This window comes from Leucopleurus acutus (assembly GCF_964270905.1).
Source record: "Leucopleurus acutus genome assembly, chromosome: 10".
Taxonomy (NCBI): Eukaryota; Metazoa; Chordata; class Mammalia; order Artiodactyla; family Delphinidae; genus Leucopleurus; species Leucopleurus acutus.
This window is the reverse complement of record NC_139153.1, coordinates 27,582,467-27,603,973: the sequence shown is the minus strand read 5'-3', so window position 1 is coordinate 27,603,973 and position 21,507 is coordinate 27,582,467. Positions and strand designations below refer to the sequence as shown.

The window sequence follows — 21,507 nt, the reverse complement described above, 5'->3', positions numbered from 1 at the left end:
AGAATATATATATATATATATAACTGAATTACTTTGCTGTACACCTGAAACTAACACAACATTGTAAATCAACGATATTTCAACAAAAATTGAAAAAAAAAGAAAAAGAGTGTCTTATGGTAAGAAAATTCCTCCGTTCTATTTCTTAGGAGGTGGGTTCTTGAATCCACAAGGTATTTCCCTTCTGCATTTCCATGACTCCCTGAGACTGCTCACCACAAAACAGGGTTTCAGTTACTCATGCCCTGCCTCAGCACCCTCAGTGGCTTCCTGCTAGAAGCAGCAATGGTGGCTCACAAATGGAGGCAATAGTTTTGAAAGTAAATACATCTTGTGAAAAATTCTGATTTTCATATTCTGGCTTCCTGCATTAAAAACCCAGGAGAGGAGGACAACAGCATTGAGAGGATCCACAGTCGGCTAGGAAATAACCCATGTGTAGCAAAGAGACTGGTAAAATGAAGGATGAGAGGGGGCTACACACACACACACACACACACACACACAGCCATGTTTTCCAACCACAAAACACATCTCACTCATGAAAACAGCCTTCTTATATTATGCACCTAATTCAAAATGACCACTTGGGGGCAGGGCCCTGGTTATAAGTGAAGAGGTGACCTTGATAGAGGAGGTGACAGAGAGCTTGGACCCTCCACTGCTAGGTTTCAACAATATAGAACAGCATTTCCAATGGATGCTAATAGGTGGTAGTTTGGGAAAAAAGTTTGGGAAACTCATGAATAAACAAAGGTAAAAAGCTTTATTTTCTATAATTAAATCCTCAAAGCCTTTAAAATGCCAAAGTACGCTGTAAATAACTCAGAAAAAATGTAATGTCTGGCATTTCCCAGCCTCACTTGACTGTAATACCGCTCTCCCCATCCTTGTTTTTCTTGGAGTAGTCTACATATTAGAGTTCTAAAAAACACTCTTGGACAAACTGGGTCATGCAGTGTACTCCTGCTTTTGTGACTGTACTTGGAAAAAAAAGAAAAAGCCAAATTCCTTGTAGACACGTTATAGGATAAGATATTGGAGTTCCAGTTACTGGGTAAAATACTTGGTAGCAGCAACAAGAGAATTTATAAGCAGTAAATAAAACAGGCTTGAATGGAATCTTGGTTTTAGAATGCATCGATAAAGTATGGACATCGGCTAGCTGTAGGAATCGTCAAAAACAAGAATCAGAAGATGAACAGGGCAGGAAAAAGGCTAAATTTGTCAGATGATGAAGTGGAGTTATTAGGACACATGAAAGATGACCCTCCAAAGGGTACTTTTTGGGATAATCAAAATCAAGTAGCAGAGACGACAGCTAGAGATCAGTAATGGGAAAAACTGTGAGTAGAAGCAGGGAGGAAAAAGAGAAGAAATATAAGCTTCAAAGAAAAGAAAGGATGGAGAGGATGCAGAATAAGTACAAACATGAGACGAGGAAGAAAATGCACCTGCACAAACAGGCTCATTCACCATCTCAAGACAAAAGTGGAGGCAGAGGAGAAGTATTAGCAGCGAACTATGACCAAGAAAACGGCAAAGAAAAGAAGTGGAAGAAGAATTTGGCTTTAGAAGGCAGCTGAGTAGAGATTATAAGGAGAATGTATATATTAGAAAGGAGAAAAGAAGAGACAAGAAGAGACATGCATTTTGGTAGATTTCATACTCTGGGTATATCTCTTTGAGATACTCTAGAAATGGCAAATACAGGGCACATGTACGTCTTCCTGTATGAGTCGATCATGCATTATTTTCCTCTGAATACAGACTTGGCTTCAGAACACTTCTCAACACAGCACTTTGGATAGCCACTACAGACTGATTTGACTTGATGCGAGTTATGACAGTTGCGTTCTTACTGTATTAAAACACAAACAAACAAGCCCTCTGTGGGGTTTTGGTAATACCCCCTCACTGACTGGAGAGGAATAAAAAAATTATACTTCTTCAGTGTGAGATGTATTCATATGGACATAATGCATGTGGATGGATATGAGTAAGTGTATATGTGAAATATAAGCATATCAAGTAGTTTGACCAAAGCATTCCATATTTATTTCTAATCTGAAACTCTGTTTTAAACATTGATACGCACATGAAAATCAGCTCATCACTTACTCTGGTAACTGAAACCTTTAAACCCAATAAACTAAATTACATTTTGAGTTACAATAGCCTAAATGAAACAACAGCCTGTTAGAATAATCAGAGCTTCCTCCTTCCTTCTCTAACATATGATACCATATTGGGCTCGACATCTTAAAAGGTTAGTGTAAACACCAGAGAGGTTTTTATTCCCCCTACGTGACACATTTTTCAAAGGCACATATAAATAATGCAACAGCATAATAGCATTGATTACGATCGGGCTGTGGTGACAGTTGGGGGAAAAACTGGGATTTTTATCAACGGTGGTAAAAAAGAAGTTGCATTCATTTTCAGATTGAAACTCAGTTTACAAAAAGGGAGGAAGGATGGTGTGCAACAAGTTGCTTTGGTTTCCATTTCCTCCTCCACACACTTGTTAATTGCACCCAGATCGGAGCATCTGAGGCCTTTGCCTATTCATGCAAAGAACCACTTGAAGGCATACAATGCCCTCAGATTTTTCTCTAGTCAGGGAAACATTCAGTGCTTTCTTTGAACTATTTTGTTTGAACATCCTGGTACGGTATTCCTGTTCTGCCAAACATCTCCTAGTGCTTTGAGGGAGGAGAGGCAGTGAGCTGCCCTTATGGGTTATCCTTTTTATGACTTTCTTCTGAATTAACAACAATAAAAAAAGATGCTCATTAGCCTAGGCCGGCTTAATTGAGATAGAAAAGAAAAGGAGAGAGGCAGCGGGGAGGGAGGAAAGAGAGTGGTGATCTCTCAAGAATTTTTGCAGCCTGAGAGTCTATTGACTCTCATCATCATCGCTCCTGGGAACCAATGCAATAGAATACTAACTGGTGTCCTGCATCGACTCTGGCCTTCTCCACTGCAGTCAGAGTAATCTTCTCAGAACACATATCTAATCATACATGCCCATCCTTCCTCTCCGGGGCCTAGCAAGGTCCTTCATGGTGTAGCCCCTTCCTGCCTCACTGGCAGCTTATGGCATACCTCGTTCTCTGGACTCCAGCCCCACCGGCCTTCTTTCAATGCCTCCTTGCCACAGGGTCTCTGCTGACCACAGGGCCTTTGCACAAACTGACTCTGCCTGGAATGTTCTTTCTACTCCCAACCCCTTTGGCTCAACTTTTAAATATTAGACCAAATGTCTTATAACTCCTCAAGAAGGCCTGCTCCTACTCTGTCTCCACAAACTGGCTCAGGTCCCCCTGCTGTCTCCTCACAAAGCACTCTTTCTTTCTCAGCATTCATATCTATTTGTAACTATAAATTTGTGCAAGTATGTTTCTGCTCCCCCACTCAACTATAAGCTCTGTAGGGCAACAACAGGGACTATTTTCCTTTCCGCTGTTCAACAGCACCCTGTACACAGGCACAGTGAGCATTTGACAAATATGTGTTGACCTAACAAATTAATAGATTGTGCCTAATGTAACATACTGCTTTGCTGATACAGTCATAACTGTGGCGCAGAGAAAGATTTTGGAAAAAAACTGTACATACCACAAACCAAATATTATTTGGTAAATATAATGAAAACAGATTTCTATCAAAGTCTCCTACACATCCTATTGAAGCCTGCAGGTTGTGACTAAACTCTCTAAGGTGATACACAGAGCCTCCAGAAAGGAGGCTGTGTCTTAAATTTCCTTCTGTTCTCCTCTCTGAAGGAGTTGGAAACCTTATTAAGGCTGCCAAATAAAAATGTAGTCAAGTCATTTTGTTTGGAAAATAAACAAGGTGTATGTCTCATATAACCTTCTGGGGAAACCAAACCTTTAATCTGCAGTTGGCCAAAATGGTGCCAATGAGAAGAATCTTCTGGAAGACGAACCACGGAGAAACATAACTTACGTTGGTTTTGAAGCCTCGGCCTGGTCGGTCTGTAGTTTCTCTCCTCCTTCCACTTCCATCGTGCAATATACAATGCGATTTGGAGCTAAAGATTTGAGGCCTTGGACTTCCATGATCACCACCTGGAAACAGAGTCACACACAGCAGAGGTTATTGCCAAAGTCTATGGGCAGCATCACCCGGGGAAAATATATACATAAGAAGTTACAAAAATCCCAACTGGTATCTGATGGTTTCTTTCAGGTTTCTACCAGCCATGCTGGGACAAGTCCAGCATGAAGATACAATTCTTCATAGTGTATCTCATTGCCTTGCAGATGGAAAGACAAAGTTCACTAACTCAGATGCTCCTAGGAGCTAGAAAGGTTATATGAAACGGGCTACTCTTTTCTGTGTTAAACACATAGGATGGGGACTTCCCTGGTGGCACAGGGCTTAAGAATCTGCCTGCCAATGCAGGGGACACGGGTTCGAGCCCTGGTCCGGGAAGATCCCACATGCCACGGAGCAACTAAGCCCATGCACCACAACTACCGAGCCTGTGCTCTAGAGCCCATGAGCCACAACTACTGAGCCCGTGTGCCACAACTATGAAGCCCGCGCGCGTAGAGCCCATGCTCTGCAACAAGAGAAGCCACCGCAAGGAGAAGCCTGTGCGCCCACAACGAAGAGTAGCCCCCGCTCACCGCAACTAGAGAAAGCCCGTGCGCAGCAACGAAGACCCAACACAGCCAAAAATAAATAAATAAAAATTAAAAACACACACATAAGATGATTTTTCATTTCCACAAGAAATAGACTCTCCTATTTAAAAAATATATATAGTCTAGCTTTTAACTCAGAACGTGAAGGACACATAGGCCAAGGAATTTACTTTCCTCTTTACAATAAAATAAGTGATAACACAACTGCTAAGATAAAGGGCAAGTACCATTTAGCATGAGGGTCAGAGATACAACAGGGAGTAGTGGGGACTGTGGCAAACGGGAGCACTCCATTTAAAGGGAGCAGTTGCTACTCAGTTGCAGCCCATTGTTGCCTTGTTTTACCCCAGTCCAGAGTTGCCAAAGACTCCAATTTCTCTTACTGGGAAATGGAAATATGAATCAGAATCAAAGTCAGAAATCTGATTTTGAAATTTTGACAATAATTTTAAAGGGGAGAAATAAAATACACAAACTCTGTGCAGGCCAACATTGTTGGGTCAAAAAAAAAAAAAAGGCTGCAGTTGCATACTCTCTGTCTAGACTGAGGGAAAAGGCTGGTGTTTTGATGGAACAGTTATATCATTTCTAATTCCTGGCATTTCCCACCACTACCCTCAAACTCCATTCAATCACCTGCTATTTTCATATTTAGTGGTATGTGCTGCTCATCAGAGAGAAGGGAGAAGAGAGGAGAGGAGGGGACAGAGGGGAGGAGAGGAGAGAGACAATGATTTAAAAATCGGAAACAAATGACTCACAATCAGAGATCTCTAAAGACCAAGGTATATTAAAAAAAAAATTACTGGATTGTACTCCAAAAGAGGTAATGGCATTACACAAGAAGGATGTGGGTGTGCAAAAAATGTACGCTTTTTAATGGGCTTGATGCAAGGGAGTACAATAGGGCTGGCATTGAATCAGGATTCACAGGTCACTTTTGCTGCTTAATAGCCCAGGGGTTCTCAAACTTAGTGTGAATCAGAATCGCCTGGAGCGCTGGTTAAACCAGACATGGCTGGGCTTCACCTCCCGAGTTGCTGACAAGGAGATCTGGGGTGGAGTCCAAGACTTTTCATTTTCTTTCTTTTTTTAAAAAATTGTGTTGGAGTATAGTTGATTTACAATGTTGTACTAGTTTCAGGTGTACAGCAAAGTGATTCAGTTGTATGTATACATATATTCATTCTTTTCCAGATTCTTTTCTCATATAGGTTATCCCAGGATATTGAGTAGAGTTCCCTGTGCTATACAGTAGGTCCTTGTTGGTTATCTATGTTATATATAGTAGTGTGTGTATGTAAGACTTTTCATTTCTAACCATGTCCCTGATGCTGCTGATCCAGGAGCCAGGGTACTACTCATGTGATATTGGGCAGATCTTGACCTTGAAGTCACTGTACTTTTCTTTCAAATCTCCTGAGCCTCAGTTTCCTCATCTGTATAGTGGGGATAACAATACGTCTTCTCTCTCTCTCCATGGCCGTTGTGTGAGGATCATATGAGATGATGTATGTAATTGAAATTTTTACACTGGGTGGAAAGAACCATCAAATGAAAAGAAATGAGAGGCACTGGAGAAAGAATACAATTTTTAGAATTTTAAAGATGCGTTCAAATCCCGAATCTGCATTTTCACTAGCTGTGTAATCATTTGCTAGGTTCTTAACCACTCCAAGGCTTTGTTTCCACATCTGCAAATGCCTTGAAAGACTGTTGTGAGGATTCACTGAGTGAATGATGGTGAAGGATTCTACAAATACCTATTATTTTTCATCAGAGCACTCCACCCACCCAGGGCTATGTCACTTGTAATCCTGGACCTCAGTTCTCTTACTCCAGGTAACTATTCTCTGCTGTCCCTTCTAGCCATGCAATTCTATAATTACATAAAATAAGTCTTGTACCAACCTGCAAATTCAAACCTAGTCTGCCCTGATGCTGTGACAGGCCTCTCTCTCTCTCTTTTTACCCCCCTAACTGTGTCTGCCAAAACACATTCAGAAATAGATACTCAATGCTTTGTGCTGGCTGGTTTAGTATGATATGCAATTTAGTGTTCTAATTAAACAGTATTTGGGAACCCTAGAGCATTTCATTCGGTACTTGTACTTCCAAGTTACAGCCTGTTTGAATCATGTACGTCTGGCAGTATGGTTGGGGACTCACCCACATCTATATTTTAGATAATCAGCTGTGTAATATTGAGTACTGACGAAGAATTAGAAAATTGCAGATTTAAAAGCTCCATGAATATCAATAAACCACTTCCCCCCCTCCACCTTTCAGGAGGAAGACAAGAGGCAGTAGGAAATAAATTGCCACCTTTAATTGGCAGTAATCAAATCCAAAGACACCTAAGAAAAAGCATTCAGTATCTCAGGTGGCGGTATTAAAAAAAAAAAGAAAGGAAGTTTGTGTGAAATTACACTGATGAGTTTTTCACACACCAAGTGCTCTATATTTAATGGAATACTGCCTCTTCCACCTGTAAAATACATGTTGAAAACCCTGTAATGTGACTATCTCAATCTGAACTGAGCACAGTAAAACAAATTACCTGCAGTTAATTCACAGCAAGCCTTAATGATGTTCTCAAATATTAATTTAGTCTTTACAAATTTTAATTAAATCTATAGAAATCGGATCTATTCTCTTGGTTTCCCTAAATGTTGGATTATCATGAAATCCTTTTGGGGTTGAGCTTTCATATGCTACGAATGGTTCTCAAACTTTGGAGTGTAAGAAGTACCTGGGCAGCTCATTAAAATGCACATTCCAGGGCTATACTCTGCCTAGAGCTCTTATTCCTGACAATTTTATTGAGGCATATTTTACATATCATATAATTCACACATTTCAAGTGTACAATGCAGTGATTTAGGGACTTCCCTGGTGGCGAAGTGGTGAACACTCCACGCTCCCAATGCAGGGGGACTGGGTTCGATCCCTGATTGAGGAACTAGATCCTACATGCATGCCACAACTAAGAGTTCGCATGCTACAACTAAGGAGGCCACGTGCCGCAACTAAGGAGCTAGCGAGCTGCAACTAAGCAGCCCATGTGCTGCAACTAGGGAGCCTGCAAGACACACCTAAGGAGTCCGCCTGCCGCAACTAAGATCTGGTGCAACCAAATAAATAAATAAATATTAAAAATAAATAAATAAATATACTAGGTTGTAGAAACCATCATCATAAATCAGTTTCAGAACAGTTTTATCTCCCCCCAATAAGGTCCCTTATGTCCGTTTCTACCTCCTGCCCCAGGCAACACTAACCTACTTTCTGTTTCTGGATATTTACCTTTTCTGGACATTTCATATCAATGGAATCAAACAATACGTGGCCTCTCGTGTCTGGCTCCTTTCACTAAGCATAATGTTTTGGAGGTTCATCTAAATCAAAGCATGTATCAGTAGCTTGTTCCTTTTAATTGGTGAAGCGTATTCTACCATACGGATGAACCACATTTTGCCCTTTCACCAGCTGATAGACATTTAGGTTGTTTCCATTTTGGGCTAGATGAATAATGCTGCTATAAACATTTGTAAGCAAGTCTTTGTGGTGACGTGTTTTCATCTCTCTTGGGTAGATATCTAGGAGTGGAACTGCTGGATCACACGGTAATTTTACGTTTAGCTTTTTGAGAAACCACCAAACTGTTTTCTAAAGTGACCGCACCATTTTATATTCTCATCCTCTAGAGCTCTGGGTCAACAGTTCTGGGTGGCACAGGAAATGTACATATTGAACGAGTTTTCAATAATTCTGACGTAGTTAGATCAGATCTACTCCTCAGATTATACGTATGATAAACAAACATGTGAGTAAAAGTTACAGAGAAATATTGACATGTTGAGCCTTCTGCCACAGTTCTGGCCAAAATGGGTTCTTTCTTGGGGTGATGAGACAAACTAAAAGAGTCTCCACTGCAACAAGGGACTCTCTAATGGGGCAGCCAGAGGGAGAGAGAATGGGAGAGAAAATTGACAACCCACCATGAAATGATACTAGATTGCTTTTTTTGTAACACAGGTTGCCAAAATGTTAAACTCTCTAAATTGCACAAGGTATTTACAAAACCCTTAAGGGCTGCTTTAAGTTGGGGAAAGTAATCCAACATTAAATTTAGTAAGTGGTTCTTAGGACTACATTTCCTAAGGAAAAAGTATGGTCTCCTGGAGATGGGAAATTACTTGCCGATTAGCTGAGCTACGCTTAGTAAGCTGTTATTTTAATAACTGCTCCTGGGGTGCAAGGAGGAAAACAAGCTGATTGTGAGGCATCTCATCACCCATGTCCTGCCTGCGATGCCAGGAAACTTTCAAGGGTCTAGGGCTTTTACCTCCAGGGAGAAAGATAACACGACGTCTGACTTGGAGAGCTGGTTTTCACTCTCCTCACCCATGTCGATGATGGAAGCGTTGTGGCTGCGTTTGAGTTTCTGAAGCTTGAACTCGCCACCTTTGGAAACTGGCATGCTCTCCAAATTAGCCATGAGCAGGTTGACGGATGACTTCAGCTCTTCAATGTACATGTTTTCCATTTCTTTGGATACAAACTTGGGAAATTTGCGTTCCTTGTAAAGAAAGAGAAAGGAATGAGCAGAGGAGTAAACACAGTCCAGAGCTCTGCTGACATCTACCACTAGTGACATTTGCCCAGATATTGTGGCATTGTGCTAGAAAAATGGTTCAGCTGGGTTGAGTAGACAGCTGCCTGCCTTCTAGTTATTTATAATCTCTAACAGGTAAGAAACACATACATAAACATATAGTAAGAAAGAGGCAAATATTTTATTATAGTTCTATTCCCCCCACCCAAGTTTTCTCCAGCAAATGTGATCTACGGAAAGAAAAATGGGGTGATGTTCTTCAAATCCGGTCTCAATTCAAACAGTTTTTCTTTTCAGCAAAATGCAGCCAGTTGTTTTTAAGCTGAGGAGACAGAAAAGCACCCTATTTCTGGATATCTACAGAGATTTTTTCACATGAATAATTCAAAAGGAGCTCATTTGAGATGTTTCAAACACAGCCTGTGGCTATTTCTAAGAAGAATAGTTAACTGTTTTGAAGAAAAATTGAAAAAAAATTAAACAAGTGATGAAAAACATGATTAAAATTCCTTAGAAGAGAAGATAAAGCAATTTAGTATCAGAACTGAACTCTATATTTTTTCATTCCTTAAGAGTTCAGTTGTAATGGCAACATGCTTTAGCCAACTTCATACCTCTGAGTTGTCCAGGTGCCTCAGATGAACAGAGTTTGGATCAATCACCTTCTCAAAGAATCATTTCCCACTTCAAACATGAATGTGCTCTCTGCAGCCCAGCTCCATAAATGGGCAGGTGAGTGGCACATCAAATCAGTTTGACTTTTTTTTTTTGAAAGTGACAGAAAAATCCACTCGAACTGGCTTAAACAATGAAGGAATGTATAGGTTTGAAAATGTCCTAGGGTAGAACCAGCTTCAGACAAGACTGGAATTAGGAGTCAGATAATATCATTATAACTGAGTTTTTCCTCCAAAACTTGGTTTGGGTTCTTCTGAGCTGGCTTCATTCTCAGTCTGGCTCCTTCTAATGTGACAAAAAGATTGCTAAAGATCTGTACCTCACACCACCACATCACACTATCTAAAGGAAGAGTGAACATCTCCTCCTGTAATGCTCACAGAAGATGGAGGATCTTGTATCTCAGAATCCTCACCTTAAGTCTGACTTATGTGCATACCCTGAACCAGTTTCCATGGCCAGTGATGTCATGTTGAATTGCTTAGGCCTGCGTTATTTCCTCTGTCCCTGTGGCTCAGGGTAGAACTCCACCTGGGTCCCACGGAACATGAATTGGTTTGCCAATTCTGGGTGGCAGAAAAATAAGATGTCTAATATGTGGGCACCTGACTTAAAGTCATCCAGCTAATTCTACTAAGTGGCCAGCAATCAACTGGATTTAATCACTCAAGCAATTGAACCGAGAGATGTTGAGACTGCGATCAGTGCTGAAACTGCAACAGTAAGATCATACAGATAGATTCTTGGGTGGTTGCCATATTGTCCATGTTGGACCAAGTGGAAGCAGCGTAAGAACTTGACAAAGAGCGAGAAAGAGATGGGGAGATAGAGGGGGGAGAGAGACTGTGAGAGAGAGGAAGGAAGGAGGGAGGGAGGAGGGAAGGAAGAGGAGAGGAGAGAGGAGGGTATTTAGAGTCACAGAAAGGAGCTTTGACTTTTATTGGTTTTCTAATTCTAAGGAAGCCAAGTTATTCCTCTTGCAGTTTAGATGCCTGAGATTCTCTTATTTTCCTTTCAATACTCAAGACTCATATCTTCGAAACTTTTGCACAGTGGGCTGGCGTTTTATCATTCTTGGGCTCAATCAGAGGACAAATGTGAGCCTCAAGAATGTGGGTATCCTTTATGACAAAGGCCCTGGGCTGCTGGGCCATCATCACTTAGAAAATATTTACTGCCACCCAAACTCTGCCTGGCACAGTGTTAGGCGTGGGGAGATCATGATGAAAGGATATAAACTGTTCTGGAGCTTTACAGCTAGCAGAGAGAAAGATCTTTAAGGAAACGTCAAGGTAGATGGTTGATGGAAGTAGATGAGAAGTGATCTCTTCCTGAGAGAATCAGGGGTAGCCTTCCGGAGGAGGTGACCCTTAGGCTGAGAGTCTGACGGATGAGGAAGCGTTTGACACCGGGTTGAGCTGGCTGAGACAGGGCCACTTTTATTTGCTTTTTTCTGAGAAATATGTAATAGGCAACCATGAATCCAAGAAGGTCTATATAACTGAACGTGATCACAAAATACTTCCCCCTCTTCTTTTGAACATGGTCATTCTAATGAGTGAAGAGAAGAATGAGGTAAGTTAATTGATGTTAAAGGCTGCCAAGCAGCACAGGTTACATACTAACAGCCTGAAGGCTGGGACACTGATCTATCTCTTTCCTCCTGGTACTGGGGCCCAAACCTTCTAACTATATGGGATATTGGAGGAGCTGGGTAAGTGTATCTTTGACTTTACTGGCAGCTGCTGGCCCTGCAGTTGCCATGGAGATGGAGAGAAAAACCATTGTGTCTGTGAAGTGGGTTCTCTCCTGCCAATCAGCCTTACTATCAAGTGCGGTCCCTTCATCACACCCATCTTTGGGACTCACTCAAGGCCTTTTAACTCCACAGTCTTGAAATTTTGGAAGAAGACCCAGTGATTACAGATACCACAACTCTGGCCCAGAGCTGGCATCCACCAAACTTTCTGCAGGAGAATATTGGAAAAATCCAAAGAATGACCACTCCTCCCAGAATTTGGACAGTTCCTAATGACATCATAAAAAGATGCTTATAAAACTGAAGTCTAGGGACTTCCCTGGTGGTGCAGGGCTTAAGAATCCATCTGCCAATGCACGGGACATGGGTTCAATCCCTGGTCCGGGAAGATCCCTCATACTGTGGAGCAACTAAGCCCGTGCGCCACAACTACTGAGCCTGCGCTCTAGAGCCCGAGAGCCACAACTACTGAAGGCCGCGCGCCTAGAGCCCGTGCTCCGCAAAAAGAGAAGCCACCGCAGTGAGAAGCCCACGCACCGCAACGAAGAGTAGCCCCTGCTCGCCTCAACTAGAGAAAGCCTGCGCACAGCAATGAAGACAAAAAATATATATATATATAATAAATAAAAAATAAATTTAAAAAAAACCACTGAAGTCTGCAAGGGAAAACAAGGCCATTTTTCTACTCTGAGTACTTAAGCCTTGAGAAGGAATAGCATTCTGTCAATCTAGGCTGACTTTCTAAAGGGGTTTTCAATGGCAGCCCCACTATAAACACATTTCAAAAGCAGCCTCACAGACATTAGAAGGCATTTTGGGCACAGGTATTATACTAATAGTTTCCTGGATTGGTCCTTTTACTCAAAGCTGTCCTTAAGTGGCTTAGTTTTACTTCCTCAGCTTCTTTGATTTAGGTGGACTTCCTTTTCCTTGAATGAACGCCCTTGGCATTTAGATTTTTCTTTGAACTCAGATTCCTCTGGGTTCTTAGCTGCCTTACAAAGGCCAGAGTCAGGGAGATGCTCCCTACACACATTCTTGCAGGCCAAAAATTGAACTAAATTTCTACCATGTGCTTGGACACAGGGTAGATGCCAGGTACAACAACGTTCATTGGTAAGCTGGGGGTGCTATCATTCTCTGGTAGGAGAGGATTCCACTTTTATCTGATTGTTGGCAATGTATGGAGCAGAACTTTTCCATCAGGGAAATATATGGATGTCACTTCTCACCGAGGCACATCATCAGTACCTGCAATGGGACCGTGGTATGAGATGGTCATTTTGCTTCTGCAGAGAATGCGGTTTAAATGGCAACTCCCCACTGAAATGACAGCTTGAAAAAACAATGGTGTTTCACTCCCAGATCTCTACCTCTATTTTAAAAGCTGTAGTATTTGTCTTATATAATCAGCTCAAGAATTTTGGAATTTTACCCAAAACGTGGCCAAAAGAACTGGCAAATATCACAGCAGCACTAATGCCACAAGCTGCCTGTTTAAGCTCCAATGTCAACTTCTAATCACACAATTTAAATAGCTTAGGCTTAATTCCTGGGTGAAATTTGGGGACTCTTTAACGTCAACATGAGAGGATTTGGGAAAATGTTTGAGCAGGGATTAAGAAGTCTTTTCTACCACATTTAAAAAATGCATTCAGACCTCTTCATGGATCTTTTAAGGCAGCGTATCTGATGTTCACAGTGAGGGCTCACACAGCCGTCTCTGATGATTCGTTCGTTGGATGTTGGTGTGACTGAACTGATAGATTACAGGGTAGGGTTGCGGGTAGAGGAAAGCCACCTTGCACTTGTCTCCCTTCTCTCCCAGGAAGAAAAGACAAACATTGCCTTCTGTAAGCACGTGAGGATAAGAATGCTGCTGGCGGAACCACCTAGGTCCCCACCACCTCTTTCCCAGATGCCAAGGAAATCAAAGTGGAAGGGATTCAGAATTCCAGGAGCCCATTCTGCCTGCTGCTTTTGCTTCCTTTGGGCTTCTGGATAAACTGAAGGGAAGGCACAGCAAATTTTCGTGCAAGACGGAAAGCAGTTTCCTGGAGGGGCAACCGTCAGGGAGGGAGGAGCTGGGGGCAGTCTTGTCCTGGTGTAACTGCCTGTCATCTGACTACTCAAAACAAAGAACGTGAAACTTGGAATTAAAGCACTCGGCTTTCTACTTACTAGCTGTGTCAACTTTGATACGTCACTTAAACTCTTTGATGTGCCTGAACTGCGGAGAATCATCGTTAACTCGCAGGATCATTTGTCACAGGTCTAAATGAGAGTTCACGTGAATTGCATAGCCAGGGCAAATTAATAAAGACTGATCAGCAGAGAGAGAGGTCAGGATGCAGAAAGGTGAAGTCCTGGGTGAAGGGCATGTTGGATCTTTGGACTGGGGCCATGGGGAAATGAGGCTCTATGTTTGGGAAGGCATTTTGTAATGGTAGTGTGCATACTGGTTAAGAGAGAAGGTTCTGGTCAGTGAATGAGCTTGGCCAAGGCCTCTAATGTCTGTGCTTCGGCCGCCTCTATGACATGGGGATACTGGGAGCACCTTTCTCATAAAGTTGTTGGAGGGTTAGGTAGGTTCTCAAATGTAAAATGCTTAGAAGAGAGTTGGGCACATGGTAAACACCGCATAAGCAACAGTTACTTTGCACACATCTTCGAGGGGCTCCCAATTCATAATGATCACCCCACCCAGAGCCCTACCTTGTCGGTACCACCCTCTCCCTCAGTGATGTATCTCTAGCATCCACGTGTTCACTGAGACCTCACCCCCTTTCCACGGTGGACTGATCGACTGCTCTAGGGGTTGGCCCTTGAACTAAGCGGGGCCAGTCAGAAGACTGACTCTTGAAATTGTGAATGTGAGGCGGTAATGAGAAAAGCGGAAAGAGGAGATTGGGAGAAAGATTTGAGACAGAGGTTGACTGGCTAAATGGTTTTCTATTTGGCCATCCTGGAAACACGGAGAACTGCGGAACAGCCATGTTTCCCATCTGAGAAGCAAAGAAAGATGGTCTGCAGAGAAAGAAGGAATAATGAATGGGACACACAGGCTCAAGGGAAGGGGGAAAGTCCTGACCACTTGGTGGCCCCTGGCTCCACTCCCTTCCTAGGTCTTGGCTGTACCTTGCCCATGGGTTCTGTGAGACATTCCTTGCTCCCTAGAATCAATCCCCCCTCTTAAAAGCTTCCTTGAGTTGGTGCTTCTAATTTGCAATGAAGACACTCTACCCATCTTATAATTCAGAGAACACAGTGAATTATGTATGATGGATGACATCTATCTCCAGGAATTTCTGGTTATGATATTTACAGGAGCTGACGTTTAGCCATATGGGTTGAATTGCACACCCTCAATAAAATTCACTGTGATGCTACAAATAGAAAAATCAGGGCATGCTAAAAGAAGATAAGCATGGGTGCTTTGTTTCAATATCTTTTCAGGAACTAGCCTGTATCTGAAAACTTGATATTTAATTTTTAGTAGATGAGATACTTCTCACTCTTCCTCAGTATTAGCCAGGCTGGTTTAAGCAGAAGTAGAATTTCCTTTTCTTGGAATCCAACTAAACTGAAGGAAAAACAGTTACACAGTTGACGATCAGGAAGAAGTAGATTCAGTGTCTTGAACACCCTGAGGATCTCAGTATATTCTGTTTATCTTTGTATGTATGTTAGCTTCACTCTTTTATCTTCTTTCCCCTACACTGAAGAAATGAACATGGCTGCAGACATCTTTCTACCACTACAAGACATAGCTCTGTTGGCCTACAGTCCACAGGTCCCAGTGAAGGGGTTCATTGGTTTAGTTGCATCCATTTCTGGACCAATCACTAATGGCCGGGGCAGGCTGGGAGATGTGATTGGTTCCACTTGGGTGAGGAGTCCACTTCCAGAACCAAGTAACTGTGGCAAGGGGGCCATTGGCATGAACGAATATTGCAAAAGAAGACAGTCAATTACCAGGAGAACAGGAGATAGTAGTGGGAAGATTCTCATAGAAATCCTCCTGAATGTTTAAATATACCCTCCATATACTTTGAAATATACCCTCCGTATACTTTGTACTTTGCCCAAGATTTACTTTAGTTGCCTATTTCATTGTCCAAGAAAGTCTAGTTCTAAGTTGTCAGTAACATCCTATTAGGTACAAAATACCCAGTGGTGTGGGCCAAGGGAGAGAGTTTTTTTAACTCTTTATTGGAGTATAATTGCTTTACAATGGTGTGTTAGTTTCTGCTTTATAACAAAGTGAATCAATTATACATATACATATGTCCCCATATCTCTTCCCCCTTGCGTCTCCCTCCCTTCGACCCTCCCTATCCCACCCCTCTAGGTGGTCACAAAGCACCGAGCTGAATTCTCTGTGCTATGCGGCTGCTTCCCACTAGCTATCTATTTTACGTTTGGTAGTGTATATATGTCCACGCAGCTCTCTCACTTTGTCCCAGCTTACCATTCCCCTTCCCTGTAACCTCAAGTCCATTCTCTAGTAGGTCTGCATCTTTACTCTCGACTTGCCCCTAGGTTCTTCATGACATTTTTTTTTTTTTTAGATTCCATATATATGTGTCAGCATATAGTATTTGTTTTTCTATTTCTGGCTTACTTCACTCTGTATGACAGACTCTAGGTCCATCCACCTCACTACAAATAACTCAATTTCATTTCTTTTTATGGCTGAGTAATATTCCATTGTATTTATGTGCCACACCTTCTTTATTCATTCATCTGTCAACGGATACTTAGGTTGTTTCCATGTCCTGGCTATTGTAAATAGAGCTGCAATGAACACTGGGGTGCATGTGTCATTTTGAATTATGGTTTTCTCAAGGTATATGCCCAGTAGTGGGATTGCTGGGTCGTATGGTAGTTCTATTTAGAGTTTTTTAAGGAACCTCCATACTGTTCTCCATAGTGGCTGTACCAATTTACATTCCCACCAACAGTGCAAGAGGGTTCCCTTTTCTCCACACCCTCTCCAGCATTTACTGTTTATAGATTTTTTGATGATGGCCCTTGTGAATGGTGTGAGGTGATACCTCATTGTAGTTTTGATTTGCATTTCCCTAATGATTAGTGATGTTGAGCATCCTTTCATGTGTTTGTTGGCAATCTGTGTATCTTTGGAGAAATGTCTATTTAGGTCTTCTGCCCATTTTTGGATTGGGTTGTTTGTTTTTTTGATATTGAGCTGCATGAGCTGCTTGTAAATTTTGGAGATTAATCCTTTGTCAGTTGCTTCATTTGCAAATATTTTCTCGCATTCTAAGGGTTGTTTTTTCATCTTTTTGGTTTCCTTTGCTGTACAAAAGCTTTTAAGTTTCATTAGGTCCCATTTGTTTATTTTTGTTTTTATTTCCATTTCTCTAGGAGGTGGGTCAAAAAGGACCTTGCTGTGATTTATGTCATACAGTGTTCTGCCTATGTTTTCCTCTAAAAGTTTGATAGTGTCTGGCCTTACATTTAGGTCTTTAATCCACTTTCAGTTTATTTTTGTGTATGGTGTTAGGGAGTGTTCTAATTTCATTCTTTTACATGTAGCTGTCCAGTCTTCCCCGTACCACTTATTGAAGAGGCTGTCTTGTCTCCACTGTATATTCTTGCCTTCTTTATCAAAGATAAGGTGACCATACATGTGTGGGTTTATCTCTGGGCTTTCTATCCTGTTCCCTTGATCGATATTTCTGTTTTTGTGCCAGTACCATACTGTCTTGATTACTGAACCTTTGTAGTATAGTCTGAAGTCAGGGAGCCTGATTCTTCCAGCTCCATTTTTCTTTCTCATTCTTCCAGCTCCATTTTTCTTTCTCAAGATTGCTTTGGCTATTCGGGGTCTTTTGTGTTTCCATACAAATTGTGCAATTTTTTGTTCTAGTTCTGTGAAAAATGCCAGTGGTAGTTTAATACGGATTCCACTGAATCTGTAGATTGCTTTGGGTAGTATAGTCCTTTTCACAATGTTGATTCTTCCAGTCCAAGAACATGGTATATCTCTCCATCTCTTTGTATCATCATTAATTTCTTTCATCAGTATCTTATAATTTTCTGCATACAGGTCTTTTGTCTCCTTAGGTAGGTTTATTCCTAGATATTTTATTCTTTTGGTTGCAATGGTAAATGGGAGAGTTTTCTTAACTTCACTTTCAGATTTTTCATCATTAGTGTATAGGAATGCTAGATTTCTGTGCATTAATTTTGTATCCTGTTACTTTACCAAATTCATTGATCAGCTCTTCTAGTTTTCTTGTAGCATCTTTAGGATTCTCTATGTATAGTATCATGTCATCTGCAAACAGTGACAGCTTTACTTCTTCTTTTCCGATTTGGATTCCTTTTATTTCTCTTTCTTCTCTGATTGCTGTGGCTAAAACTTCCAAAACTATGTTGAATAATAGTGGTAAGAATGGGCAACCTTGTCTTGTTCCTGATCTTAGTGGAAATGGTTTCAGTTTTTCACCATGGAGGACGATGTTGGCTGTGGGTTTGTCATATATGGCTTTTACTATGTTGAGGAAATTTCCCTCTATGCCTACTTTCTGGAGGGTTTTTGTCATAAATGGGTGTTGAATTTTCGAAAGCTTTCTCTGCATCTATTGAGATGATCATATGGTTTTCTCCTTCAATTTGTTAATATGGTGTATCACATCGATTAATTTGCGTATATTGAAGAATCCTTGCATTCCTGGGATAAACCCCACTTGATCATGGTGTATGATCCTTTTAATGTGCTGCTGGATTCTGTTTGTTAGTATTTTGTTGAGGATTTTTGCATTTACGTTCATCGGTGATATTGGCCTGTAGTTTTCTTTCTTTGTGACATCTTTGTCTGGTTTTGGTATCAGGGTGATGGTGGCCTCATAGAATGAGTTTGGGAGTGTTCCTCCCTCTGCTATATTTTGGAAGAGTTTGAGAAGAATAGGTGCTAGCTCTTCTGTAAATGTTTGATAGAATTTGCCTGTTAAGCCATCTTGTCCTGGGGTTTTGTTTGTTGGAAAAATTTTAATCACGGTTTCAATTTCAGTGCTTGTGATTGGTCTGTTCATATTTTCTATTTCTTCCTGGTTCAGTCTTGGAAGGTTGTGCATTTCTAAGAATTTGTCCATTTGTTCCAGGTTGTCCATCTTATTGGCACAGAGTTGCTTGTAGTAATCTCTCATGATCCTTTGCATTTCTGCAGTCAGTTGTTACTTCTCCTTTTTCATTTCTAATTCTGCTGATTTGAGTCTTCTCCCTTTTTTTCTTGATGGGTCTAGTTAATGGTTTATCAATTTTGTTTATCTTCTCAAAGAACCAGTTTTTAGTTTTACTGATCTTTGCTATCGTTTCCTTCATTTCTTTTTCATTTATTTCTGATCTGATCTTTATGATTTCTTTCCTTCTGCTAAGTTTGGGTTTTTTTTTTGTTCTTCTTTCTCTAATAGCTTTAGGTGTACGGTTAGGTTGTTTATTTGAGATGTTTCTTGTTTCTTAAGGTAGGATTGTATTGCTATAAACTTCCCTCTTCAAACTGCTTTTGCTGTATCCTATAGGTTTTGGGTCATCGTGTTTCACTGTCATTTGTTTCTAGGTATTTTTTTATTTCCTCTTTGATTTCTTCAGTGATCTCTTGGTTATTAAGTAGTGTGTTGTTTAGTCTCCATGTGTTTGTATTTTTTACAGATTTTCCCCTGAATTTGGTATCTAGTCTCATAGCGTTGTGGTCAGAGAAAATACTTGATACGATTTCAGTTTTCTTAAATTTACCAAGGCTTGATTTGTGACCCAAGATAAGATCTGTCCTGGAGAATGTTCCATGAGCATTTGAGAAAAATGCGTATTCTGTTGTTTTTGGATGGAATGTCCTATAAATATCAATCAACTCCATCTTGTTTAATATATCATTTAAAGCTTGTGTTTCCTTATTTATTTTCATTTTAGATGATCTGTCCATTGGTGAAAGTGGGGTGTTAAAGTCCCCTACTATGATTGCGTCCCTGCCGATTTCCCCTTTTATGGCTGTTAGTATTTGCCTTATGTATTGAGGTGCTCCTACGTTGGGTGTATAAATATTTACAATTATTATATCTTCTCCTTGCATTGATCCCTTGATCATTATGCAGTATCCTTCTTTGTCTCTTCTAATAGTCTTTGTGTTAAAGTCTATTTTGTCTGATATGAGAACTGCTACTCCAGCTTTCGTTTGATTTCCATTTGCATGGAATATCTTTTTCCATCCCCTCACTTTCAGTCTGTATGTGTCTCTAGGTCTGAAGTGGGTCTCTTGTAGACAGTATATATATGGGTCTTGTTTTTATATCCATTCAGCCAGTCTGTGTCTTTTGGTTGGAGCATTTAATCCATTTACATTTAAGGTAATTATTGACATGTATGTTCCTATTACAATTTTCTTAATTGTTTTGGGTTTGTTATTGTAGATCTTTTCCTTCTCTTCTGTTTCCTGCCTCGAGAAGTTCCTTTAGCACTTGTTGTAGAGCTGGTTTGGTGAGGCTGCATTCTCTTAGCTTTTGCTTGTCTGTAAAGGCTTTAATTTCTCTATCAAATCTGAATGAGATCCTTGCTGGGTAGAGTAATCTTGGTTGTAGGTTTTTCTTCTTCATCACTTTTAATATGTCCGGCCACTCCCTTCTGGCTTGCAGAGTTTCTGCTGAAAGATCAGCTGTTAACCTTATGGAGATTCACTTTTGTGTTTTTGTTGTTTTTCCCTTGATGCTTTTAATATTTTTTCTTTGTATTTAATTTTTTTTTTAAAGTAAGAGTGCTTTTTTATTTATTTATGGCTGAGTTGGGTCTTCATTGCTGTGTGAGGGCTTTCTCTAGTTGTGGCGAGCAGGGACGACTCTTCGCTGCAGTGCACAGGTTTCTCATTGTGGTGGCTTCTTCTGTTGCGGAGCATGGGCTCTAGGCATGCGGGCTCAGTAGTTGTGGCTCGCAGGCTCCAGAGCGCTGGCTCAGCAGTTGTGGCTCACAGGCTTAGTTGCTCTGCGGCATGTGGGATCTTCCTGGAGCAGGGATCGAACCCGTGTCCCCTGCATTTACAGGTGGATTCCCAACCACTGTGCCACCAGGGAAGTCCCTGAATTTTTTTTTTTTTTTTTTTTTTTGCAGTACGCGGGCCTCTCACTGTTGTGACCTCTCCCGTTCTGGACATGCAGTCTCAGCGGCCATGGCTCACGGGCCCAGCCACTCTGCGGGATGTGGGATCCTCTGGGACAGGGGCATGAACCCATGTCCCCTGCATCAGCAGGCGGACTCTCAACCACTGCGCCACCAGGGAAGCCCCCCTGTATTTAATTTTTGATAGTTTGATTAATACGTGTCTTGGTGTGTTTCTCCTTGGACTTATCCTGTATGGGACTCTCTGTGCTTCCTGGACTTGATTAACTATTTCCTTTCCCATATTAGAGAAGTTTTCAACTATAATCTCTTCAAATATATTCTCAGTTCCTTTCTTTTTCTCTTCTTTGTCCGGGACCCCTGTAATTCGAATGCTGGTGCGTTTAACGTTGTCCCAGAGGTCTCTGAGACTGCCCTCAATTCTTTTCATTCTTTTTTCTTTATTCTGCTCTACAGTAGTTATTTCCACTATTTTAGCTTCCAGGTCACTTATCTGTTCTTCTGCCTCAGTTATTCTGCTGTTGATCCCTTCTAGAGAATTTTTAATTTCATTTACTGTGTTGTTCATCACTGTTTGTTTGCTCTTTGGTTCTTCTAGGTCCTTGTTAATCGTTTATTGTATTTTCTCCATTCTATTTCCAAGA

At 41.1% G+C, this 21,507-nt stretch overlaps 1 protein-coding gene across 18 annotated transcripts in view; it reads right to left on the bottom strand.

Annotated features, from left to right (window-relative positions):
* CADPS (calcium dependent secretion activator) overlaps positions 1 to 21,507 on the bottom strand; it is a gene marked incomplete at both ends in the record, with an annotated part of 478,623 nt that overhangs the window by 240,850 nt on the left and 216,266 nt on the right. For all 18 annotated transcript variants that reach the window (XM_082848968.1, XM_082848962.1, XM_082848961.1 and 15 more), the window contains 2 exons: positions 3,973 to 4,094; positions 9,025 to 9,258. In XM_082848968.1, the coding sequence (XP_082705094.1) occupies positions 3,973 to 4,094; positions 9,025 to 9,258 (356 nt within the window). The remainder of the gene's footprint in view (positions 1 to 3,972; positions 4,095 to 9,024; positions 9,259 to 21,507) is intronic.